Source organism: Eumetopias jubatus, unplaced genomic scaffold, assembly GCF_037043125.1.
Source record: "Eumetopias jubatus isolate StellerSeaLion01/CBP00866 unplaced genomic scaffold, mEumJub1_p1.0 scaffold_5, whole genome shotgun sequence".
NCBI lineage: Eukaryota > Metazoa > Chordata > Mammalia > Carnivora > Otariidae > Eumetopias > Eumetopias jubatus.
This window is the reverse complement of record NW_028274811.1, coordinates 67658190-67685691: the sequence shown is the minus strand read 5'-3', so window position 1 is coordinate 67685691 and position 27502 is coordinate 67658190. Positions and strand designations below refer to the sequence as shown.

The 27502-nt window shown below is 38.6% G+C and overlaps 1 protein-coding gene across 12 annotated transcripts in view; it reads left to right on the top strand.

Moving 5' to 3' along the window:
• Positions 1-7571, top strand: part of MEF2C (myocyte enhancer factor 2C) — a 150311-nt gene extending 142740 nt beyond the window's left edge. For 10 of the 12 annotated variants that reach the window (XM_028114502.2, XM_088023384.1, XM_028114496.2 and 7 more), the window contains one exon: positions 2818-7571. In XM_028114502.2, the coding sequence (XP_027970303.1) occupies positions 2818-3139 (322 nt within the window). In that variant the 3' untranslated portion in view covers positions 3140-7571. The remainder of the gene's footprint in view (positions 1-2817) is intronic. The other 2 variants (XM_028114507.2, XM_028114503.2) reach the window with 1 other exon arrangement.
• Positions 7572-27502: the final 19931 nt, after the last annotated feature.

The window sequence follows — 27502 nt, the reverse complement described above, 5'->3', positions numbered from 1 at the left end:
ATGTTTCATTTCGGAGCAATTATGGGGAAGGGTAGGTGTTTTCCCAGTTGGAAGGCATCTGTAGCACATGAAAACTTGCAGCAGGATTTGATATGGGCAACTTGCATATCTGGCTTCTGTCTCCCTCCTACCCACCTCTTTCTCACCCACACACATGGAATATTTCACAATTATCTGTGTCTATAAAAATTGTGTTCTCAAGAACAAGCAGACCAACATGCTTGTATCTGAATCTAGCATGTATACAGCTAAGTGATTTTTAATGCTTTTTCTTTTCAAGATAATAGTTTGATAACAGAGACTAGCCAATTACATTTCATTCTATTTGGAATCCTCTGCCACAGTATAATGAAGCTGAATCTCATTCATCACGCACATTTCATTACTGTGGATTTAGTGTCCCCAGAACTACTCAAAATGCTTCATATATGCTTTCAGTGTCAAATGAAATGCCACCAAAAAGTAAATTTAGGGACTAGCCTATTTGTTTATAGGAAGGGATAAACAAGAAGTGTCGTATCTCTTATGGGGAAGAGATGCAACAAAAGCTATACAAGCCAGTTCACAATTGTAGATACAGTAAATAAGTAGATAATGCAGCTTCTAAAAGCTGTATTAAAGAAACAGCATTTTGATTATACTATTTTTTGCTTAATTGATCCAGATTAACTGCTTATACTAGTCCAGCTCACCAAACTTTTTGTCTAATTGTCCATGTCTCCCTGCCTGTGAAGAAGCAATCTAAATGTCAAAGGGCAGTCAAAAGTATTTGTTGATATGCCACTTTATTTTCAGACTGCTAATTGACGTTCATTATTAAAGAGTTGTGTGAGTCATAGTAGAAGCATTTAATTAAATTTTAGTGAAATAGTCTTTCTTATCCAGAGCCAGGAAAATTCTTTCTTCCAGAAATCAAAAGATGATTTCCTCTGACATCAAAATGAATCATTAAGTAACTTTGAACCAAGATAAAATAGTCCACCATTATGGATCTTTTTGAAATACAGGTGTTCCCCCCACCCAGTCTTAATATCTTCTTGATTTAAAGATTACTTAATTAAACTCTTAGAAAATTAGTAAACTAATATAGACTGTAAAATAAAAACTACAAATAAATAATGACAAGTATAAACAGATGATTGGAAATCATATGCACTCAATGTGGTAACTTGATATAAAGGCTAAGACTGTATTTATTCTATAACATAAAAGCCAGAGAGAGAAAAGCTAATTATTAGGGGAAAAAATAACTCTCCTTTAGGTCATTTTACACATTAGCTCATCTATTAATAAGAGAAGGAAAGTAATTCTTTGCCAGTAGGTGGTGCCTTTGTATAAAACATCACTCAAAGATTAAACTCATTTTGACTAATTTTTTATCTCTATACATCTTGAGCCTGAATTGCATCTCCCAAAAAGCCAGCCCCAAGTTATTCCACTTTTTCCTCTGAATATATATATATATATATATATATATATGTATATATATATATTTTCTCACTGCTCGTAATGACTTTTTAATGTCACCTAATTCTCTCCATTTGAAAGTAACATAATCACGTCCATGAGTAGGTGGGCTCACTTTCCTTTGTCTAGAACGGGTGTATCTGTATGGATTATTCTTCACTGTGACTGCTCACGAGGAGAGATATCTGTACTTTCTTGACAATGTGGGCAAGTAGTGCTGACTCTAGCCACAGATGTCAATGCCATCAGAATGTAAGAGCAGTACGAGCATCTTAAAATTGATGTCAGCAGTGTCCTTCCGGTTTATCCTGACCAAAGTTGTTGCGATTGCCAATCGACACCTAAGGGCTTAATGCTTTTCCCTCCAGAGTTTCAAGTATCTAAATTCTTCCACATTGTGGAAGAAGGGAAAGTTACACTCTCCTGGAATAAATGAGGATTAAGCCTTATAAACGCAATAAAATCATACTAGATCCTTCTTTACAACAGCCTTTCCTTAGACAAATCCAGATTCCTCAACTCATGCCAATTATAACTAGAGGCTGAGTGATATCCTACTACGTACCCCAGCAGGGAGAGACTGGCAGTGATGAAGCTGAGGTACTTGTGGAAAATAGACACCACTTGCATCCCATGTAACTGAGAAAGGATGAAGAAAGTCCAGCGACTGACCAGTATTAGTGGGGTAGGAAGTCTAAGTGTTTTTAAAGCCAACACTAAACTTTTCTGCAGATCATTTTCAACCTCCTTCCCCATCTTTCCCCCCTCCAAGCTTTTCACCAGATACAGTTAAATGTAGCATTTTAGGGATTTATTCATTTGAAATTTGAACTCGCTTCACTCTCTCTCAAGACCGTACAACTTCATGTGTATGTGCTTATTATGTGGAGGGATGCATTTTATATCCGTCACAAGCTTTTTACAATAATTTCCACACACATGCATTAGTAAATCGGAGACATCTCATTCAAAAGCTAAATGTTGTAACTTAAATCTTAAGTTATTATTTCGGAACTAGTCTAGGGAGAAATTCCATGGACACAGAAAATGCATTTTCCAGCATGTCATGTTAAGCCTCTCTGAGCCGGTAACCTGTAGGTGTAGGGAGCCTGTCACAGACTAGAGGTATGATTCCCGAGGCCTGGCCCCGTTAAATACTGTAATTACTCCCAGGCATCCTCAATGGCTCTGAGAAGGCGCTGCCCCCCGAGTGCTTCCAAGCACGCTCTCCTCCCTCTGGGCATGCTCCGGTGTCTATGCGAGTCTTGAAGCTGATGTTTGATGTAATTGTGAGTTCCTGGGGGCTCCAGGCCTCCTCCATCTGTAACTGGGTTTCCTTTCCTCCTACAGAGCTTGCACTAGCACTCATTTATCTCAGAGTTCAAATCTCTCCCTGCCTTCTACTCAAAGCCTCAACATCAAGTCAGAACCTGTTTCTCCTCCTAGAGACCGTACCACCACCCCTTCGAGATACCCACAACACACGCGCCACGAGGCGGGGAGATCTCCTGTTGACAGCTTGAGCAGCTGTAGCAGTTCGTACGACGGGAGCGACCGAGAGGATCACCGGAATGAATTCCACTCCCCCATTGGACTCACCAGACCTTCGCCGGACGAAAGGGAAAGTCCCTCAGTCAAGCGCATGCGACTCTCTGAAGGATGGGCAACATGATCAGATTATTACTTAATAGTTTTTTTTTTTTCTTGCAGTGTGTGTGTGTGCTATACCTTAATGGGGAAGGGGGGTCGATATGCATTATATGTGCTGTGTGTGGAAAAAAAAAAAGTCAGGTACTCTGTTTTGTAAAAGTACTTTTAAATTGCCTCAGTGATACAGTATAAAGATAAACAGAAATGCTGAGATAAGCTTAGCACTTGAGTTGTACAACAGAACACTTGTACAAAATAGATTTTAAGGCTAACTTCTTTTCACTGTTGTGCTCCTTTGCAAAATGTATGTTACAATAGATAGTGTCATGTTGCAGGTTCAACGTTATTTACATGTAAATAGACAAAAGGAAACATTTGCCAAAAGCGGCAGATCTTTACTGAAAGAGAGAGCAGCTGTTATGCAACATATAGAAAAATGTATAGATGTTTTGGACAGACCCGGCAAAGGGTGGCCATTGGTAAATGTTAGGAACACACCAGGTCACCTAACATCCTGAGAACGCGCTCACAAACCTGCACGCATATCATTGGCGTATGGCACTCATTAAAAAGGATCAACGACCATTAAAAGAGGACCATACCTATTTAAAAAAAAAAAAAAAGTGGAGTTTGAGGGCTAACGTATTTAATTAAATAAATAAATAAATCTGGGTCTGCATCTCTTATTAAATAAAAATATAAAAATATGTACATTACATTTTGCTTATTTTCATATAAAAGGTAAGACAGAGTTTGCAAAGCATTTGTGGCTTTTTGTAGTTTACTTAAGCCAAAATGTGTTTTTTTCCCCCTTGATAGCTTCGCTAATATTTTAAACAGTCCTGTAAAAAACCAAAAAGGACTTTTTGTATAGAAAGCACTACCCTAAGCCATGAGGAACTCCATGCTTTGCTAACCAAGATAACTGTTTTCTCTTTGTAGAAGTTTTGTTTTTGAAATGTGTATTTCTAATTATATAAAATATTAAGAATCTTTTAAAAAATCTGTGAAATTAACATGCTTGTGTATAGCTTTCTAATATATATAATATTATGGTAATAGCAGAAGTTTTGTTATCTTAATAGCGGGAGGGGGGTATATTTGTGCAGTTGCACATTTGAGTAACTATTTTCTTTCGGTTTTCTTTTACTCTGCATACATTTTATAAGTTCAAGGTCAGCTGTCAAAGGATTACCTGTGGGATTAGAACATATCACATTGCAACACCCTAAATTGTTTTTAATACATTAACAATCTATTGGGTCAACTGACATCCATTGTATATACTAATGAGTTTCTTTCATGCTATTTTTTGTTTTTGTTTTTGCATTATTATCAAATGCAGGGCCCCTTTCTGATCTCACCATTTCACCATGCATCTTGGAATTCAGTAAGTGCATACCCTAACTTGCCCGGATCCTAAATTATCTGGTTGGTTTTCAGCCTAGAATTTGAGACACTTTTTAGAAACATGCCCAGAATAGAGAAGCTGTGTTGGGGCACAAGTCCTGCAAATATGGCCCTAGAAACCAGTGATATGGCGTTTACTCAACGCACAAGTTATAAATTCCCACAGAAGAAAAATGTGAAAGCCTGGGTGCTAGACAAGAAGGAAGCAGGTAAAGGGATAGTTGCTTCGTCATCCATTTTTAATTATTTTAACTGACCCTCAACAATCTTGTCAGCAATATAGGACTGTTGAACAATCCCGGTGTGTCAGGACCCCCAAATGTCACTTCTGCATAAAGCATGTATGTCATCTATTTTTTTCTTCAATAAAGAGATTTAATAGCCATTTCAAGAAATCCCATTAAAGAACCTCTCTATGTCCCTTTTTTTAAATTTTTCAAAAAATAATGACTTGTCTAATATTCGTCTATAAGGGATTAATTTTCAGACCCTTTAAAAAGTGAGTGCCATAAAAAAAAAAAAGTTGATATATATTGCTTAAAAGAGATTTCAATCTAGGAATGATTTTCCTTCTCTTGGAATGTGAAGATCTGTCGATTCATCTCCACTCATGTGCATTGACATACACAGCAACGAAGATCCAGACAGGAAGATCGACACTGCTATAGCACGTCTAGGACATTTCTTATCCATCCTTCTCTTTCACTTGCAGAGTTGCTATGTGTTTCTCACTGTAAAAGGCTGCTGCTGGGTGGCAAAAGCCAAGAGACCTTACTAACTAGGCCGTATTTTCTTAACTTGATCTGAAATCCACAATTAGACCACATCGCACCTTTGGTTGTATCCATATAGGATGCTAGCCTGCCTTGTACGAACGTTTTATATACTAAAAACAAAACAAAAAAAATCTTTCAACCTTTTCATATATCCCACTACTCAAGGTATCCATGGATGGAACATGAAAGAAAATCATTTATGCAGAGGGAAAACAGAGAATCATCCTGAAAACACACACACACACACACACACACACACACACACACACACACACACACACACACACACACACACACATATACTTATTCACACAGGAAAATCTAAGAAAGTCATTTTCCTCACCATAGACTTGATCCCATCCTTACAACCATTCTTATAACTTGATGTGTATAAAATATGCAAACATGTCACAAATGTTCTTTGTCATTTCAAAACACGTTATCAATATCAGCAGAAATTTACCAGTGGGTGGGAAGGGGTCATTATGTGAAAATATGAAAAAATAGCCATATTAATTTTTTACCTGCAATTTGCCTCAGCAACAAAGGAAAAGTGAATTTATAATGCTGAAGATAAAGTAAGCTAAAGTACCAGCAGAAGCCTTGGCTATTTATAGCAGTTCTGACAATAGTTTTATAAGAACATGAAAAGAACAGAATCACTTGAAAATGGATGCCAGTCATCTCTTGTTCCCACTACTGAATTCATATAAAGTGGTAGCAAGATAGGCGAAGGGATAATCTGAGAATTTTTTTAAGATGATTTAATGAGAAAAAGCACAATTTTGATTGTGATGAGTCACTTTCTGTAAACAATCACTGTCTATCTTTACCCTTCTACCTTATCTGTAATTTACCATTTGTTGTATTTGCAAAGCTAGTATGGTTTTGGGTTTTTATCGCAGTAAATCCTTTGTATTCCGGAGTTTAGGGCAGAGCCCTGAGGGAGTATGATTTTACATAACCCATCCTAGAATAATGTTGTAGGCAACATTCTTCATTGCAAGTAAAAGAACCCTAAGTAGCATTTTACACAGCTACAAATATTGTTATAGCTGATCCTATTTTAAAAGATTTTTGGTAATATTAAGCTTAAATACTGGTAACACTGATGCAATATAGGGAGGCTGCACACCCTGTATATTGTATGCATTGGTGAGTGGAAGGCTGTTTATTTCAACCTTTTTTAAAATTGTGTTTTTTAGTAAAATGGCTTATTTTTTTCCCAAAGGTGGAATTTAGCATTTTGTAATGATGAATATGAAAATACCTATCATCCTCAGATCATTTTAAGGTTGACTAAAAGTGAGAAAGAAAAGAATTCCAATACACTTTTTTTAAAGAACGTCTGCCCTCTCACACTTTCGATGTATTCGTTTTTCTTACATACCCATCTTTTAATTTAGAGCTAGCGTTTTTTGCCCCGTTATGCTTTTGTTTGTTTTTCCAGAGGGTAAATGCTTTGTAATTTCTTTCTTTAAAAAAAAATCTTTTTTAAAGAAGCAGCCACTTGAACCCTCAGTAAAGGCTGTTGCCTAAGCATGGCATACTTCATCTGTTCCCATTTGTGCCATCTGCTGTGATGGCGTCAATTTCCTGCCACCACAGATCTTTGGAAGATTGATGGAATACTGGTGTCTGTTAGAATGCTTCAGACTCAGACTACAGATGTAATTAAAGGCTTTTCTTAGTATGTTTTAACCAAAGATGTGGAGCAATCCAAGCCACATATCTTCTACATTCAATCTGTCCATTTTGGTTATTTTCATAATCGGGTATTGCATCTTGCCTTCCCTAGTCATACCTCAAATTGATTCATACCTCAGTTTAATTCAGAGAGGTCAGCTAAGTGATGGATTCTGTTGTGGTCTGAATGCAGTACCAGTGTTCTCTCGCAGACCCGGGTCACTGTAGGCATAGGACTTGGATTGCTTCAGATGGTTTGCTGTATCATTTTTCTTCTTTTTCTTTTTCTGGGGACTTGTTTCCATTACATGACAGTAATTAAAATAGCTTGTAAATGAGGGCATACAAGCATTTGCAACAAATATTCAAATAGAGGCTCACAGCGGCATAAGCTGGACTTTGTCGCCACTAGATGACAAGATGTTATAACTAAGTTAAACCACATCTGTGTATCTCAAGGGACTTCATTCAGCTGTCTGTAGTGAATAAAAGTGGGGAATTTTCAAAAGTTTCTCCTGCTGGAAATAAGGTATAATTTGTATTTTGCAGACAATTCAGTAAAGTTACTGGCTTTCTTAGTGATGCAGTGTCTGTGGTGCATTTTTTTAATTAATGTTTTGCTGTTTAAATTTTTTCCACTTAATAGTGTTTGTTAAAAGCAGCTTCTCCCACAAGTGCAAGTGAGCATTTTGAGTTTCCAACTCAAAATACTTTTACAAAAGGGGGATGTTTGTGTTTGGGAGGGAAGAAAGGTGTAAATTGGACCTCTTTCCTTGGGGGTGATATATGTACTCAGCCAGTGTGAGCAGTTCAAGATTCTTATCAAGTGGTTCAACTTATACTTTATCAAAGTAGTTCCATGAAGATCTTGGATAACTTGCTTAAACACAGAGAATTGTCCAAAAGTCATTCTGAAAAGCACTGTCATACAGTAAGTTAAATTATTTTTTAAACTAAAATATGTAGAAAGTATTTTCAGATTTATTTTTTCTTCATCAAAATGGTTTCTTTAACAAAACAAAACCAAAACAAAAAAAAAAACCAAAAACCAAAACAAAACAAAACACATAGGCTTTTATCTAAATACTTGAAAAAATTAGTAAATTCATACATTTTTAGAAACTAAAAAATATATGTATTATCAAAATCCAATGATAATTTCCAAAGGGAATGTCCTTAGAAGGAGCAACATAAAGACTAATTAAGGAACTGAAAAGGAAAACAAGAAGGCATTGGTCAGCCACCTGGAGATCTCAGACTAATCCACAAGGTGATTCCTGCTCTGATGGAAAAAGAATGCAGCTTGGGGAACATTGCATGTGGCTTCAAGATAGCAGTGCTCTTCTCTCTGTTCTTTTTATTCATTGTCAGCAAACATTTATTAAGCATTTATTATGTGTAATTCATGTGGTGGATCCTGGGATGAGAAGATGTAGCCCTTGCTTTTAAGAAACTCATAAACTAATAGGAGATTAAAGGACTAATAGGAAATAGAAACTGTTCTCAGAGACTTCTGCAAAGTACTGGGAGGAAACCACTTCAGAGATCTCTGGAGCAGAGCAGAGCATGGGCACTTCCTTGGAGCAGAGGCAGCCTTGGATTTGTCTTTGGAGGGTGGTGGGTAGGATGGAGAAAGGCCCAGATGGATGAGGGCAGGACTGATTTGTGGGCATGTGACCTCTGCAGTCACATGAGGCCCCACACTTAGTTTCATGCTCTACTGTCACCATCTTGATAATTCCATCTTTGAGTCTGTTTTGTAAGTGTAGCCTGATTGTGTGGGAGCAGAGGAAATAGGGGGCACCTGGGTGGCTCTGTGGTTAAGCGTCTGCCTTCGGCTTAGGTCATGATCCCGGGGTCCTGGGATGGAGCCCCGTGTCGGGCTCCCTGCTCGGCGGGAGGCCTGCTTCTCCCTCTCCCACTCCCCCTGCTTGTGTCCCCTCTCTCACTGTGTCTCTCTCTGTCAAATAAATAAATCTTTTTAAAAATTTTTTAAAAAAATAGAAAAAAGTGGAAAGCTTTGATTTTAGCAACGTTAAAGGAAAGAGGGACAGTTTCATTTCACACTAAGCCCCACAACTTATGACTAGTCTGGGTGAGGACATTCTACAAGAGGAAATAATAGGTGTCAAGGTACAGAGATGGGGAAACAAGAGAAAAATTTACAGGAATGGTGGCCCATCCTGTTTAGATAAAGTACAGCCATGTGTAGGTGTTGGAGAAGGTCATCAAGAGGGCATGACTGAGAGCTGAACTGCAAACTGGACCCAGACAAATGGAGCCTCCTCACCCCTGCCCCTGTCTGTAGAAAGTACACTCCCCAACCCCCACCCCGACCGTTCTCACAAGGAGACCCATTTTCAAGGATGCAACCTTGAGAAAGCAATGTATTGTTCGTATATATGACTGAACCCAGTTAAGGCCCCTAAATAAACTTAAGAGTCTGGCAGGCTGGTGTGGAGATTTACTAATCTTGTAGCACCAAAGACCAGGCTCATATATAAATTCCCTTGCTTATTAAGCCTGCCACCCACCAATTCTGCAGTGATCTGCCTCTTTCTTCAGTCTCTCCTTACCTCCACGTACAGGAGCCAGTTTCAGGAAGCTCCCAAGGTTTCGAACCAACAGCCACAGGAGCAAAAGGGACAAGACTGGAAGAGTTGGCTGGGATCTGATTATATAATAGCAAGTTTACAACTCTGGGGTTTAAGCAATTAAATGGAAGATTTAGAAGAGATGGAACTGTCAAAATTCAGCAAGTGATGAGATTAATGGCAGGAGTGATGATAGAATTGTTAAAATTTACAGTTTTAAGCTCTTAAATGATTAGGATCATAGTAATGTCCACATAGGAAATGGAAAGAGCTTACTGCCATGTGAGGAAGGTAACTAAGTCACCATTCAGCATGTTGGGCTTGACTTATATATCCAAGTAGAATATGAGAATGTTGTAAATGTAGACTTGAACTCAGGATACCAGTTAATACTGACAAAAAGCCTTGGATGTTATTAACAGGGGGGTAATAGTGAACACCATGACCATGAAATGAACTTGTCAAGGGGAAGGTCAAAGGTGAGGGAAGAAGTAGGCTTAGAAGGGAATGTTGAAGAGGGGAGACCTACGGAGAAGAAAGGACCTGTGAAGAAGTCAAGGATCATTCAGAGAGAAGGAAAACCAAAGTGTGCTGTCAAGGCAAAAAGAGGTTTCAAGGTAAAAAAAAAATCAACAATGTCAAATGTTTTATTGGGATCACAAAGGAGGAAAATGGAGAAAGAGAATTTGGCCTTGGGTGTTACCTGAGAATCATTTCAATAAAATGGTGTGGGAGAGAGAGGTTGTCTAGCAGATGTTGTGAAATTTCAGGCAGCAAGTGTGAACACATCTTTCACAATGTTTGTGATTAAAAGAAGAGAGCTGGCATGAGGGGCCAACAGAGTCAGGGATAAAGGCGAAGGTTGTGAAAAGGCCAGGTGGTACCTGAGCATGTTTATGGGTTGGGCGAGACCTAAGGGAGCAGAACGCAGATGTGAACCATCCTAACCAAAAGCCAGAGGATTACATTTTGTGCCCCTAGGCCCAGTTCCTATGTGGTCCTTTCATTTCAGGGATGTCTGGGAGTCTCGATTAAATAGAGTTATTGAATCTGGTAAAGGAAAATGATTCTCAGAAGTATCTGAGTTTTCATTTTGTGAATTAAGTCCTTTTTCCGTTTTGTGTGCATATTCCTATGGCATCTATCCCGTACATACCCGTACAGATCAACTTCGAAGCAGGATTCAGTGATGAAAGAGGAAAGCCAAGCTGGCTTCCCTAGGGTTGTTTCCCTCAGATTCCCACTGTTCTTACTTCCTGAGAGCAAATGTCTCTATCAGCAAAAATACAGCTATTCGCTTCACCTCTCCTCTTCCAGGCAGAGGTCACAGTTAGGAAATCACAGCAGAAATATTCATAGTTTCTGGCCCTAGAGTAGGTCCTGCTTTTAGCGGCAGTCTCGTCAGACCACCAGCTCCATCACACCCAGTCCTGACCGGCTCAGAACTGAGGAAGAATCTCCAGTCCTGAAATTCTCAGCCCCAGCTGCCGACTTCTACTCTGGGCCAAATGGAGATGACAGGTCACCCTTTGAATCTGGTGACTCATGCAAGAGCAGGCAGAAACATGAACTACCAGTGGGGCAACTCCACACTGAGAAGAAAGTAATTAAGAAAGCCCTTGACCCAACACTCTATCACCAGAAATGCTGGGTCCGTGTAAGTTCCCTTGCCCCGCCTTCCCCTCCTTAAAGAGAGCACCGATGGTGATGGTGGGAAGGTCGCAGTGACCCCAGGCAACATGAGAAAACAGAAGCTGAAGCTGGTGTGAGAGGGAAAGCAAGCTGCTAACATATATTGAGTACCTTTCTGCCATGTGCTGACCTACACGATCTACCTGCTCAAAGACACTAGGTGCAGCTTTTCCAGAGGTCATCCAGTCTCCTGACCAGCTTTATCCCTCCCAAGCTAAGAAGCATTTGTCAAGTTATCTAAGTATCAATTTTCTCACCTATCTCTAAACTCACAGGGTTGCTCTGAAGCCCAATTAAGATGTTTATAGTTGCTAACCACTGAAAAGATCAGAATCCCTACTCCCCCACAAGTTACTCAAAATAAACATGACTCTGCTCTCTAAAGTAATGAGAAAAGAAGGTAACAAAGTTCTGATTTTTCCTATGATGACTACAGTGTGCTTTTTTATTTCTTAGCAACATCACATTCTTTCCCAAAAGGCAATGTGGTGTGCTCCAACTTTGCTGATGCCCAAAGAACTTGTTCTACTTATAAAGAGAGCCATGCTCCACAGTATTCATCCCAAAGCTTCCCACTAGTGATGCTAAATATATCAACACAGAGAAACTTTTCTAGAAGCAGTAGTTATAGTAAGAGACTAAGTCCTCAGGCATTTATTCCATAAATATTCAATATGGTATATGCTTGCTTCTCTTTACAAATAAGAACCCTGCTTGAATGTGCAAACCTGTTTGTATTCAAAAGTTTATATGTGCAAGAGCTATGATTAAAATATTGAGAAGATGCCCATTCATAAAGGAATGTTTAAACAATTTGTGCTATAGCAACACAATGAAATACTATGCAACAGTTTAAAAGAAACAAAACAAAACAAAACACCCTCTATGTACTGACACAGAAATTTTCTGGAATATATTGTTAGATAAAAAAGCAATAATGGAACAGTGTACATAGTATGCTATCTTTCAGGTAAAAATGTAGGAGGCAAAAATAATGAATGTTCTTATAATTGCATAAAGAAACGCTGGAAGCATATGCAAAGAAGCCAACCAAGTTACCAAGATAATGAGGGATTGGGGAGAGGGATGAACAAGACGGAGCAAGACTTGACAGAATATGCTCATTAATATTATTTTGATTCTTTAACTATATGAATATGCTTACTTACTCAAAAGAAGAAAGCTTTAGTTTAGAAAAAAAGCCTTCCAAACAAATATAAATGTCAACAGAACAGACTTTTAGAAATCTCTCCTCCAGCTAAAAAGGCCTGTGGGAAATACCCATACACGGAGCAAAGCTCAGGACTGGTGAGCTTACCTTTAGGATTCTCCAACTGTCGTCTTCAGCTGGAGGGCAGGAACAAAACCTTAAGATTAGGACTTTGCTTCTCCTGTTGAGCACACTAGTCAGGCAGAAAGTCTTACTAACGCAAGCAGTTTCCTGTAGTTAAATCACAAATATCCTCTTCTAACAGTATTTGGATTTTCTCGGTCATTTTCCAAGTCATTGCCTACCTTTATTTTAATTCATTCTATAATATTTAATTTACTCTGCCTAATCAAAATCTGTATATCCTACTGAGCCATCTAATTTTAAGACTGAAAAATCTAGAGATCTTGGCTGGGTTTCTGTTGAACTGAGAGCTGCCTTCTTCATTGTCATTGTAAGCGGCTCCCACGTGTAAACAATCCAGCTGTAGTACTAGAGCACAGAAAATACGTTATCCTAACCAACTTCTGCGTCCGTAACAACCAGCTGAAATAGCACGGGGAGTATATCATTTTGGGGTAGTTTCTAATTCATCAGCTAAATTTCCAAGTAAGATTTGGAAGGCTCGAAACAATATAGCTTTTTCACAATTCCCTACCTTCTTTTCTCTGCGTTTACTATCCTGGTTTACGTTCTTTGCATGCACAAAATTCTACCATTAAAACATGTTAAAGAAATGGCTTGGCCTAGGCAAAAAACATGTTCTCTATTTCAGAGTTCTACTGACAATAAAGGATAATACTTTCTGCTACCTCTCCCCCTAAACTCTCTGTGAGTGATGTCCTAACTTTGAGTCCTTTGAGTTTAATTATTAAGAAAGGATTCAGAAAAAAATGGTTTACTTCTTCCACACAGTGCATCCTCTCCAGAATTCTCTTTAAAGATACTGACAACCAGGTGAGAACATATACAAAGGTCCTTGAAAGTTCACCCACCTTAATAAAGCCCAGTTTTCTTCCTGCCTTTAACAATGTGTTTTGTAAAATCTGGGAGTAGAAGAGAAAGTTACTGTGAAATATAGAATCAAGAAATATGAGACAGAATGCACTGAATGTCTGCATATAGAAAATCATATATGACTAGTTACTAGATAAGCCAGAATGTAATCAATGTTGGTGTTAATTGTATTAATAATTATTAAAGCATTACTCCTTAAAATGTGTGCATCTATTATGTCGAGCACGGAAAAGAGCATGTTTTATAATTCTATTTGTATTGCAACCTGAGAATAGAAAGAACTCATCTACAGTCACAGAAATTAGAACATCAGTGGACTGTGCGAAGTGGAAATTGACTGGAAGGGACACAAGGAAATTTCTGGGGTGATAGAAATGTTCTTTATCTTGATTGGGATACTTTTTCAAAATGCATCTAATTGCACATATAAGATCTGTGTGGGGAAAAAAAGATCTGTGCACTCTATTCGGTAAACTTTACCTCAGTTTTTAAAAAATTCTTATATAGGGGCGCCTGGTTGGCTCAGTTGGTTAAGCGTCTGCCTTTGGCTCAGGTCATGATCCCAGAGTCCTGGGATGAAGTCCTGTGTCAGGCTTCCTGCTCAGCAGGAAATCTGCTTCTCTCTCTCTTTCTCTCTCTCTCTCCCCCTCTGCCCCTCCCGCTCCCCCTCGCTCATGCTTTCTCTCTCTCTCAAAACAAATAAAGAAAAATCTTTAAAAAAAATTAAAAATTACTATATGAAGAGAAATCTCAAATTCAGAATATTATGTAGGAAAGAGTAGTAAGAGACATCACTCCACAGTGCTTCCTGTCGAGGTATAGTGGGACCTACTTCACTACAAATAATCCTCATACTTCCGTCAAGCCTCAATTCAAATGAAGATGAGCTGCTCAAAATTATTTGTTCTCTTAAGTACCTTGAGCATACTCCCCATAATAGTCATTCACAAAGATTCACAATATTCCTCGATAAAGGAAGGTAAGCTTTAGTTCAGTCCTGATCAAATAATCACAAATCCTAAAGTAGTCGAGGTAGAGTAATATGATTACATTGTGACTGATGATGTAATGTAACAATGCACATCAAATAAATTGACTACTTCAAAGATGAAGGCATTATGTATTCCAGAATATTAAATGACTTGAATATTTTGCTACGGAGAGCCATACCATATTCTTACCAAATCTTGCTCAATATAATGTTAAACCTCAGAAAAGAGAATAAGGAAACTAGACTGTTTATCTTCTGTCTCTAGACTGTCCAAAAAAGAGAATTCATTTGTTTTTCCCCCAGGGAAACTATCTGAGGCTGCAATGTGTGTAGACCAAAAGTGATAGTCAATGCAACCAGTAATATTAAACCACTTTCCCATAAAATTGATCATCCATCTACCCATCCCTTGAGGGTTAAATAAAGGACAGCACAAATGAAAATAAAGGGCCCAGGTGCATTCTAAGGTACACTTAGTGAAATTAAGTGCAAGGCTTATCTGCTTAAGTACTCTGAAGCTATAGTGGAAAGGACATTGCATTCTTCTCTTAATTATTAAAAAAAAAAAAAATCCTTGGGGCACCTGACCGGCTCGGTTGTTGGAGAATGTGACTCTTGATCTCACAGTTGTAAGTTCGAGCCCCATGTTGGGTGTAGAGATTACTCAAAAGTAAAATCTTTAAAAAAAAAAAAAAGAAAGAAAAGTAAAATCTTTTTTAAAAAAAAGATCCTAAAACATTAAATATTTTTCATAAGGTACTAAGGACATGTACAAATGCATGTTTGTTTTTATGAATTTAACCAAATTCACATGTACAACTCTGATCAACAGGGAGTATTTGCACACACCTGCACACATCCACACATATAAAGAATGTATAAAGAGCTCATGAACATGAATCAGATTGATACGATAAAATAACAGAAAAGAGGCCTTGATTTTGTCTACGGGGATATCTGTCTCAGAATATAAACTCTATGAGAACAAAATATTTCCCACCCAGGCCTTTGCTCATCCTCCTTTGTCCATCACCACCGCAAGGGCTGTGCATACCCAAGCAGCCTCTCCAAGTTGGAGGACAAGCAGAAGGAGCCGAAGAAATCCTCATTCTGCAAAGCAGGTATGTGGACATAAATGATAAGGTCACTGGCTCACTACTCCATTTTTCCTGGGTAACATCAAAGAATGATTCCTGTGTTACTTCTCAGGGGTCCTCCATACTGAAACAGAGGACGTGAAAGTGCTCGTGTGGAATAAAGGTGTGCAGACAAGGCTCCCACACACACACAAAACCACCAACAGTCTTTTTGTTTTTATAAACTGTCATATAGATTAAAATAATCTCCAGTCTTGGTCTTGTGCTATTTTTATTATGTAATAAATACTATCTTAAGTCCTTAGGAAAATGATATGATTTATTATGTATGAAGAAGTGTCTTAAATCTTTATGGCCTCATTTACAGTACTGTGGACATTGGTAAAGCAGCAGCATGGTATGATCAAAAGATTATAAACCTTTGAGCAAACAAATCTGAGTTTGAATTGCTCCCCTGGCCAACTACGAGCTGTATAAAAAATGATTTAAAATCTCTGAGTTGGTTTTCTCATTTGTAAATGGAAATAATAATACCTACATTTAGAGATGTTGTAAGGATTTGGAAAATCCTTACACATATAACTTTATATACATATGCACACACACAAATATATATATATACAGTTTCTGTATATAGTTATATGTGTATATATTATGTATATGAGTATATAAATATATATGTATGTGCATATATGTTACATATGTGTATTTGAGTATAAATATACACATCAATCAGGCACTCAGTACTTACTGAAATATTTTTCTGCACTACATATGATATATATTCACAGCATCTTGGTAAAAATTAAATATACTTCCAACTGAGCTGAAAGTTTCCAGAAAGCAAGTGGACATAGTAAATGAATGTTTTCCTTATCTGGAACCAACCACTAGGAGTAATGAATTAAATATTAAAGCATTCCTGAATGCAAATTAATTATGCATTTTTTTAAAATTTAAGGTCACTCAATAATGGGTCAAAGTTCAAGGTATTCAATGGATATTCCATATACCTAACCATTCACAAACTTTTGGTTTGTACACCCTTTTCAAAAAACAACCCAAAAGGATTTCCGACTCCATCACATTCACCTCCCTACGAAATCCTAAGGCAGGCTGGTCACTGAAGGCATCTACCCACAGAAGGCGTTCGTCTTCTTTTGGCTGACTCTTAGGTAATGATCAGAAAAATTGGAGAGGCTCTAGATACCTATTTTGAAATGTCAGAATTCCACCCTGACCATCACTGGGTATGATACTTCTTTCTTTCCCCTGACAGCAAACCCAGGATGGGCCTAACTGGTACATGCCCCACATGGCAACCTAGCCAAAATGGGGCTTTATCTGTTTTGTTCACTGTGACATCCTAAGCTGCTAGACTGGTACCTGACATAGAATCAACTGTTAACAAATATTTACTGAATTAGGTAATGAATGATATGAGTAACATAAAGTATTCCATAATTATTTAGTTCTTTAAATTAATTTAAAATACTTAATATGTTTATACATTTAGATCGAGTTTGTTCATTTTGATTCCTAATACCATACCTTGCAAGAATAAATGACGGTTTTTGATTCCCTCTACTGATGGACGGTTAGTTTGCATGTACAAGCATGGAAAAATCTTAAGAACATAATTTTTGGAGAAAAAGCATATTTCTGAATATACAAATTTGTGGTCACAGATTTTCATAATGCACAGAAGAAATACATACTAACTTCTGGATAGTAGTTACTTCTGGAAAGAAAGGAGAAGAAAAGGGATTAGTGGTTGGAGGTACAGCTAATTTACAATTTTGTATTTCTTTTCTTTTTTAAAAAAAGATTTATTTCTTGGGTGCCTGGGTGGCTCAGTTGGTTAAGCGACTGCCTTCAGCTCAGGTCATGATCCTGGAGTTCCGGGATCGAGTCCCACATCAGGCTCCCTGCTCGGCAGGGAGTCTGCTTCTCCCTCTGACCCTCTGCCCTCTCGTGCTCTCTATCTCTCTCATTCTCTCGCTTTCAAATAAATAAATAAATAAATCTTTAAAAAAAAAAGATTTATTTCTTTATTGAGAGAGAGAGAGTGTGTGTGTGTGAGCAGGGGGAAGGGAAAAGGGAAAGGGAGAAGAAGAAGCAGACTCCCCGCTGAGCAGAGAGCCCGATATGGAGCTTGATCCCAGGACCCTGAGATCATGATCTGAGCCGAAATCAAGAGTCAGGTCCTTAGCCAACAGAGGCACCCAGGTGCCCCTGTATTTCTTTTCGTAAAAAAATAAAGAGAGAGAGAGAGATTAAGCAAAAAAATAAGATCTTTCAAACTTGGATGGTGGTTACTAGGATTTCTGTTATTTTGTTTGCATTTTTCTGTACATTTGAAATATTTTATACTCAAAACTAAAAGATAAATCTTAAGTTGAGGGGCGCCTGGTGGCTCAGTTGTTAAGCATCTATCTGCCTTTGGCTCAAGGTCAGGATCCCAGTGATTGAGCCCCGCATCGGGCTCCCTGCTCAGCTGCTCAGAGGGAAGCCTCCTTCTCCCTTTCCCACTCCCCCTGCTTGTGTTCCCTCTCTGGCTGTCTCTCTCTCTCTGTGTCAAATAAATTTTTTTAAAAATCTTAAGTTGATAGGGGCACCAGGCTGTCTCAGTAGGTAGAGCAGAGGACTCTTGATCTCCGGTTCATGAGTTCAAGTCCCAAGTTGGCATAGAACTTACTTAAAAATAAAATAAAATAAACAAATAATAAAAAGATGATGATAGTTTTTGGTTTCAACAAACTCCTTAAAATACAAGAACTTAAGCTCAACCAAAGAAGAGTACACTAACATAATTTATGCTCAAAATGAATTATTTCTAATAGAATAGTTTTTATTTTTATTTGCATAGAAATAAAATACAATTAAGTTAAAATTTTTAGGGAGAAATACCATCACATTTTCCCATTATATTTATAGTCTCATATTCTTTTTTTTAAGGTTTTATTTATTTGAGAGAGAGCACAAGAGAGGCGGGGGGGCAGCAAGGGGCAGAGGGAGAGGGAGAAGCAGGGTCCCTGTTCAGCAGATCCCAGGACCCTGGGATCATGACCTGAACCGAAGACAAGGGAGAAGCAGGGTCCCAGCTCAGCAGATCCCAGGACCCTGGGATCATGACATGAACCGAAGACAGATGTTTAACCGATTGAGCCACCCAGAAGCCCCTATAGTCTTATATTTTTATAAATACATTATCTTAGTATAATTTCTCATATCTACTATTTGGCTAATGTCTCATTCTTAGTTAATTTATGCAGGATTTCCAAATAAACTTAATTATACATAAGTATTTAAGGGCTATATATTTTTGTGAGATCTTGTTTCTCTACTCATAATGAATAATTCCACAGAAACATGTTTCTCCTTACTAACACTACTCATTACCTAAATCATTTAGATACCAGGGATTGTATTTCACTTACAAAACCAGTCCCCTGTATGTTTGTTTTTTGTGTTTGGTTTTTTGGTTTTATTTTTTTTAGATTTTGTTTTCAAGTAATCCCCATACCCAACGTGGGACTTGAACTCACAACCCCGAGATCAAGCTTCACACGGTCTACTGACTGGGTGAGCGAGGTACTCCCCAGTTTCCGGTATGTTGCATCTTGTTTTATCCAAGCCCCTCGGGAGACATGACTTGTCTGAGAGAATTCTAGCTAATTTAATAATATAAGTCTGCTATACCAACAAGAACGTACATTTATAAGCAGAAAGAAGTCAGAGTTCTTTAAGTTGGCTAAAAAAAAAATAATAATCAAAGCAAGTTGGAATCTTCAATAGTCTTAAGTTAAAAGACCAGGTACAATCTGGATAGCTTCTAATTTGGTGCTCTGTTACTCCAAAGAAACGCGAAGAGAAAATAAGAATAAGAGGAAGAAGCAATGCGATGTCATCCTGTGTTCGTTTGCATTTCCCCCCACAGATCAGCATCCTGCAATAGCGAACACTGAGGATTTTTGAATAGTGGGCTGAGGCATTTCTTATTCTTCTACCACAAAATACATATATTCAGGAAATAGGGCCGACACAATGAAAAGTTTGATGTAACTTTTACAAATCCTCAGGTAACCAAGTATGTAAATTCATTTAGACTTTAACCATGTATTTTTTTATTTATTGAGGAAGATGGCGACTGAGCAAGGGAGGATGGTCTTTTTGGTCACTTACAACCAAAGGACATGACTGAGAGACAGCTGGGATGGCCTCTTTGTTTTTCCCTTCACTGAGCAAATAGTTTTTAAATCCTGGGTGCAGAACACTGGTATTCCAGGTGCTTTGGAAAATAAAATAACCTTTCCAAAGTACAAACCCTGTTGGCAAAGTATTTTGAAACTAGAATGTCCTAAAGAGTTAGAAATATCATCTGTTGCTCTGGCAAAGAGCCAAGCCAACCAGTCCCTAAAGGACAGGAGTCCAACCAAATATCTTGGCTGGGGCACTGCTGTCCTCTGCCAGATGAACCAAGTGGTTTGTGTGGTGGCAGGAATGGTTAACACATGGGTTATAACATAAGCAAGATAATCAAAGTGGATCTCTAGATAAAGGTAAAATATACGGTACCACAAAGTTAAGCAAGAAAGGAAACATAATAATACAAAACCCCAGGCTGTTTAGTGTGCAAAATACTACAAGCTATTTTCTTTTGCTTCAATTAAACATAAGTAGCTCTTCAAAAAACAAAGGCCTCAGATTAAGGAAGACTTATCTGCCTTATATTGTATTGTTATTGTTTCTTGCGTTAGGTTTTGTATTTATATACCTCTTCTAACTAGTTATTTCCAGGTTTGTTTGTTTTTTTCTCCCCCCCCCATTCAGCAGGCTAGAATGGTGGTGATTTAGGGGTCTGTGAAACACTGCATTCCTGGGATGACATGTTTTTCCGCTGTGTTTATTTTACGTAGAAAAAAATGAATGTGCCAAGGGGAGGCAGAGAAGTTATTTTAACCATTCTTTGTGAATCCCTTTGGGCACACCTCATGTAGGTTCCTCTCATTCAGCGCCTGGGTGAACAGCAGGAGCCTCCTTTTCTTCTTCGGAAATGTCAAAAGGGGGAGGGGCAGGCTGGATATTGTGACACTGTTTTACAATGATGTAATATTGAGTCCCTAAGCTTCATGTTTCTGGAAGCTCCCTAACAATGTGGAATGTTAGGCTGTGTTTGTCTCTGCCTGTATCTCTGAAGTCTGTGTGCGTGTGCACACGCGTTGTGTGGTGACACAGATCACTGTTTGGATAGGTCTTGAAGCTAAAACCCTCACTTTACTTTCTCAGTATCACTAATCTGCAGCTACTTCTCTTCCTTGTGGAAGAAAATGGTATTTTATGTAAAGACACCATCAAGACCGTGTAGTAGACCGCAGTTTACATCTTCTGACCAAAATGACAAGACTCAACACTAAGGCGGAATACGGGATTTGTGCATTAAAAAATACAGCAGGCAGGAGCCTGGTGTAACCCACCTCGAGGTAAAAGCCAAAACTGGGACAGTATATTTTTTAGTGTAGGAAGCCGATTGGAGATGTCTATATGTAATGTGGAATTACAGCATTGATCCCAGGACAGAGTAATAAATACCATAGCTCTGTTAAGGCCACAAAATGTCTTTTAGTAAAAGTCACTAAACCCCTCACTAAGCCTCCCTTTCCTCCGAATCTTTAATAGGCAATGCTTCGTGGGAGAGCTTAGGCAAAACATTTGTCCTAAACACTTGTCACCGGCCAGGCACAAAGCCCTTGGCGGTAATGATGTCATGATGTTGAAGCCACCTAACACTTTCTTTTGGAGATCCCTACTTAGGCCTTAGGAAATGCTGTGCTTCAGGCCATTCTTACCCAACCTCCAGGGAAAAAAACCCTACACACATCTGTCCATTTGCCTCTAATGCTGCAAGAAGCAAATTCATGCCACCATAATAATAACTATTATTACTATTATAATAACCGCTGACACTATATAAATGCTTATTATATGCCAGACACTAAGTGCTTTACATGTATTAACTCACTGACGCCTCAGTGAGGATTATGAGATAGGCCCAATCGTTAAACGTTTTCTACAGGTACGAAAAATTGAGGCACAGAGAGGTTAAGTAAATTGCCACCAAGTCACACTGTTGATAAATCAGAAAGCCAGAATTTGAATGAGATGGTCTGCGTCTGTCACCTTTAAGCTGTAAATGCTGAGCATTAAGGCACCAATCCTTTCTGGGGTGCCTGCCCCTCCCCTTAGCAAAGTGTAATGAGGTTTGTTCTAAGGTAAGAATTTTAGCTATTATATTAGATCAGGGTGGAGTTTTATAAGCCAGAAGAATTATAAGCAAATCTCCATCATTCCCTCATGAGTCAGACGGGGACCCATGCTGCCATGAACTAGCTAATTTCAAGAACTCCTTCTGAAGTTCATTTAAAAAGTGAATCTAGGTCATTTGAAATAAATGTTACAAACTTTGCAAGGAGTTAAGTCCCAGAACCCATATAATTGTAATAAAAGAGAAACAGGAAAATATCCAAGACGCTTTACAGGATTTGAAGGGGAAATCCATATGGCAAATGCACTGATTCAAGGCAAGTGTTTAGGCAAAGCCTGTGTCAGTTTCGGTCTTTGTGACAAGGCATGGACAACTAGTAAAAGTAGTTAAAGTGTCAAATATGGTGCACAATGAAAATCAAAAAGGGGGAAATGTGAGAGTCAATGTTTGGACAATTTATATAAAAAAATATGGGTACAATATGGCAGAAGGTGAAAGAAGGTGGCCTCCCCTACAAATGCAATATGCTCAATGAAAGAATGTTTTATTTGGGCATGTCAACAGTCAGCCTAATCTGAAAACCCAACCATCAAGTGCCAGATGAGGAGTGCAAAAATGCCAAGAAACATATCAAGAGGTAAAGAGAGCCAATAAAAAAAACTTCCATCTTGTGGCAGTTTTATGAAAGGGATTTACATAGAAATCAAGGGCTAATAATGAGAGCACACAAATTACTGTGGAAAATGATGATTAGTGATAATAATTGTTCGAGAAAACATGTGTGTCACCTGCCTCTAAATGGTAATTTACGTCTGACTGATGAATAATTCAAGTTCCTAGGCTTAGGACGGGCCCTGCTGTTGTTACTAACTAGTTTCCTAGTCAGGCCAAGGGGAGACTAGTCAGGCCAAGGGGAGAGGGCTGCAACTGAATAGCCCCCCAGAATTACCTATCCCTCAAAGCCATTTCCTCATTGCCTCTAACTGCCCGGTCCCGCCTGCTGAGGCCCAAACATCTTTCTCTCCCTCCCTCTCCAGCCCCCTCCCACCCTGCTTTGTGCATCTTGTTCGTCTTTGAAGTCTGAATAAACAAAGAGCTTATAACCCCCAAGTTTCCAGACACTTAAAAGGTTTTGTGTATATCACATGTAAGACTTTGAAAGAAAACATGCAAAGGGATAATCTGCTTGGTCACTTAGAGGAAGAAATTGTCTGAATATTGAGCCCAGTGCTCAGAAAGAAGTTTCATTCTGTTTCTCTGCAAACTTACGTTCTGAAAAATAAAATGTATCAGGAGTGCTGTTACAGATACTATTTTAAGGTTGACAAAGACAATAATGGAACAGAGAAGTTACTATCACCAAACTTCCCAAATGAGAGGTGTCATGATATCACCCTGAAAGGCAAAGAGCTATTATTTAAAGAAAAGGGGAATAGGCCTGCTATGGTCTTAAACTTTGTGCCTCCCCCCAACCCAGAATTCAGGTGTTGAAACCTAATCCTCAGTGTGATGGGATTTGGAAGTGGGCTTTTAGGAGGTAACAAGATCATAAGGCAGAACTCTCATGAGCGAAGTTAGTGCCCATATGAAAAAGACCCCAGAGACATCCCTCTCCTCTTCTGCATTATAGCAAAAAGTCCACCTAGTCTATGGCACTTTGCTATAGCAGCCTAAAGGGAGTAAGACAAGGCTCAAAGTTATCATTTTAAATATATTTGAGTGGTGTTTCCCAACCTCTTATTGTCCTCAATCAAGGGTCTCTATGAATTTTTTTAATTACATGTTCACAAATTAATTTAATAAAAATTAGCTATTAATTGCCTATAATATATCTTTGCTCAAGGTATAGAAGTATTTAGACGGCATTTCTCTTTATTTGTCTGTTTTTGCAGTGGGGTTGTTTTAGCAGAAGCAACTGTTTTTTCAAAGATTCATTTTTTTATTTGAGGGGTGTGGAGGGGCAGAGGGAGAGAGAGAGAGACTCTCAAGCGAGCTCCACACTGAGCGTGGAGCCTGGTGGGGGGCTCAATCCCATGACCCTAAGATCATGACCTGAGCTGAAATCAAGTCAGTCGCTCAACCAACTGAGCCACCCAGGCGCCCTTCGGAAGAAACTTTTTACAGCATTTCCTGTATCTTCCAGATTTCTAAGGGTGAGAGATGGAGAATGAAGGAGAAAGAGAAGGAGAAGGTGGGGGGGAGAAGGATCAGAAAGAGAATGGCAAGAAGAAAGGAGGAAGGGAGGAAGAAAAAGAGGGGAACATACTAAAAATATCCTCACTCCCAATGTTAAAAGCATTGAGGAAAGTTTTACTTGGTTTTAGAAATATCCATGCGGTCTTACCTGTTAGATCTTAGAGAAAAATCCCTTTGTTGTTCAATATTAAGTTCTCAAAACTTACAAATAGGCCAAGTAAGCAGTATCCTAGGTAGCGTGATTTCAGAGACATTGGCTTTAAAAATAATTCTCTCTCCTTTCTGGTTTGGAAAGTCTGTAATTAGAGAGTTTTTTGTTTTGTTTTGTTTTGTTTGTTTGTTTGTTTTTTACTTTCTAATAGATACAATGTAAGTATCTCTAGGAGATAGCCAATGTAAATCTTTTACACTTTAGTATGGAACTTCATCAGATACTCAAAGGATTGAAGAACAGGGAGAGCCTGATACAAAGGGTGCCTGAAGAAGTGGGAGGGGGGCAGTGAAAGCAAATGGAGAAAGATCTAGATGCAGGGCAGTTAGTTTTCCTTGACTTTGCAGATTTGCCTAAAAGGATGGTGACTACTACCATGTTGCTATAACCCGTCAGGAAGGAACCATGTCAGTTGTCTTTGTATGCAGAACACCAACCATAGAGTAGCCATTCTATGGATAGTTAACTGAAATAATGAACAAATGAATGCAAGTATTTAATGGTTAATATATTCTTGATATTTTCTATAATCTATACACATGATCACTAGGCTCTAGAAAATTGCTTCTGGAGACATGGCCTACATAACAGGTATTCTTTCCAAGTAGCTGCTCCTCTGCTTTAATTTCTAAACCAGGCTCTGCCTCCCAACCCCCACCCCATTTTAGTTTCTGGTGAGGAAATTTCTTGTGTTTTTCGATAAGCAAAGTGGAGCAGGCACTTTTTTGGTGGATATTACAGTGAAAGAGGGATAATAATAGAGACATGCAAAAGATGAACCATAGTACAGATAAACATATTTCATAGTTTACTTAATATTTACTGAGGACCTGTCATGTGGTGAGTAAGGGGCAGGGGGCAAAATCTCTGACCTCTTGGAGTTTATATCCTAGGAATGGGAAGCAGACCAAAAAAGATGTAAACAAATACACAACATATTTTTGTTCAGAATGTTATAGGTTCTATTTTAGAAGAGAAGATGGCAGAGAAAGACTGGTAGGGTAGCAGATTTGGCCCTGGAAATGCTTCCTGAGGAAGCAATGAGAAAGATGCAGCCATGTTAAATTCTGGGGGCCGGGTTCCAGGGCGGAGACCAGCAACTGCAAAGTGTGTGAGGAACGTGCTCAAGGGACAGAAAAGTGAATGTGGTTTTCATATAGGAGAAAAGAAGTCTACTTTCTAACACAATCCCAATAATTTAAATTATCATTGAATGTTCTTTAAAAATTAATGTGTAAGAGATAGAAACGGATCTTCTAAACCAGTCTCTAAATTCTAATTCCATCTTTGCCATTTTTCTACTCGGCAGTCTTAGGTCCCAGAGAGGTATGTTCTTTCCCTATTGGGCTTTCTTCATATTTGCACTGATTAGTTTAAGCATGAAGGCTGGCCAGAATTTAAAAAGTGAGTCTCTGTCGTGTGATTATGCAGCCATGACTTGAAGTTAGAAAAGAAAAAGCAAGTGTATTCTCTCCAAACACATCCATTAGAATTTACATCTGAACTGGGGAGCATGAAGGGATGGTGGCCTACGATTTGGACATTAACACATTTCTAATCATCAATACATTAGCATGGATTCATTTTACCACGTGATCTAATCATTGCCTTGGAAAGCAAGAAGCAGGACCCTAAAAGACTAGAAGAAAGGAGAGCTAAGTTTGGTTGATAAAGGACAAAAGCAGGAAAAGCTCAACACAGAAGACAAAGTTATTTTATGCTCCTAAATGGTGGTTCGAGTATTTTACATGAAAGTATAAATGTTTACTTACTTCAGTAGGATATGGGACACCACAAAGCAGACGAACATTTTTTCCTAGAGCTATGACAAATTGCATCATCTCTGTGCATGAGTGCTATGATTGTGCCCACAGCTGACTGCGTCTTACAAGACGTTATGCTTTATCCTTAATTTTTAAAACGGTTGCAGTACTAAATACATCACGAGGGTAGCTTTAAAATGTTAATTTTTAATATTATGGTTTCATCTATTTTAATTTAATGTTACCCTAATAGCAAATCCATTGTAAACTGTGAAGCAACATCTTAAAAAATAGGGACCAGAAAAGACCTTTCTGGGAATTGCATGTAATGTTCTGAATACCTGCAACAGTGAGGAATTCAGGTGGGCATGTCAGAAGATAATATTTCTCTTTTTCTTTTCAGGAATACCATTGGAAGGAAAAATAAAGAAGCTCATTTTCTCGTGTGTCTCAGAAGTCGATTCCAAGGACTAAAGGGGTGGGAAGAAGTGGAGCGGAAGGGAAGGAGGAGGAGAAAAAAGGATGAAAAAGAGAAAAGGAGAACAAGGGGGAAGGGCAGGAAAAGGAAAATAAGCCAAATGTGTTGTAGGAAGTGACTTTATTCGAATATGTACCTAACCTCCCCCAGATGAATACTCTGAGTGCACATTTTGACACACTTATTTAAAATTTTTAAAATTTCCTTTATCACATGTCATAATGAATAGAGAATGAATCTCTTCATAGTTTTATTCCATGTGTCTCAAATGAGATACATAAAAATACAGATACATTAAATACCCCAAAAAATCTTTGAATACAAAGATTCGCCCTATCAGAACTAGTAAAATTAAAACTAACTTTTTAAAAAAGCATGGAATTTTATTAAGCTATCATTTAATTTCCTCTATGTGTTGGCATTATTACATCAAACTTTGAGGGACTATCTCCTTTATAATCTTTACTCCTGGTACTTGTTTTCCCTCTTTATATCGCTCCAATACATCTTCCACAATTCTAGCCTCAAATTCTAAAATTAAACCACCCAGGAAAATGGCAAAAGGTTTGGGTTTCTTGCAAACGTCTGTGGGATGACCACGAAGAGATCCAGGGTGCCAGGATGAACACCATACGAGATCTGGCTCTGCCCTGAAGAGCACTGATTGAATGGTGGGAACACGAGCCTGTTGCGAGCTGTCTTCACGGGAAGGCAAGCCATCTTAGCTATTCACTGCTTCCACTGCTTTATAACCACAGCTTTCCCTTTTAATGGGCAACAAGAACGATAGGTTGGAGGGTATTGGAGAGTGCTGGGGGGACATGGCCTCACCTGGAAACTTGGGTGATCTTTCCTAAGAGCTTCCACCTAGGGTCCAGGAGACCGGTTCAAACTCTGCCCGTGTCACTTGGGAGCTCTGCACCTTTGTGAAAGTCCTGTACTGTCTCTGCACTGCAGTTTTCAGATTGGAAGGAAAGGAAGGGAGGAAGAGAGAGAAGC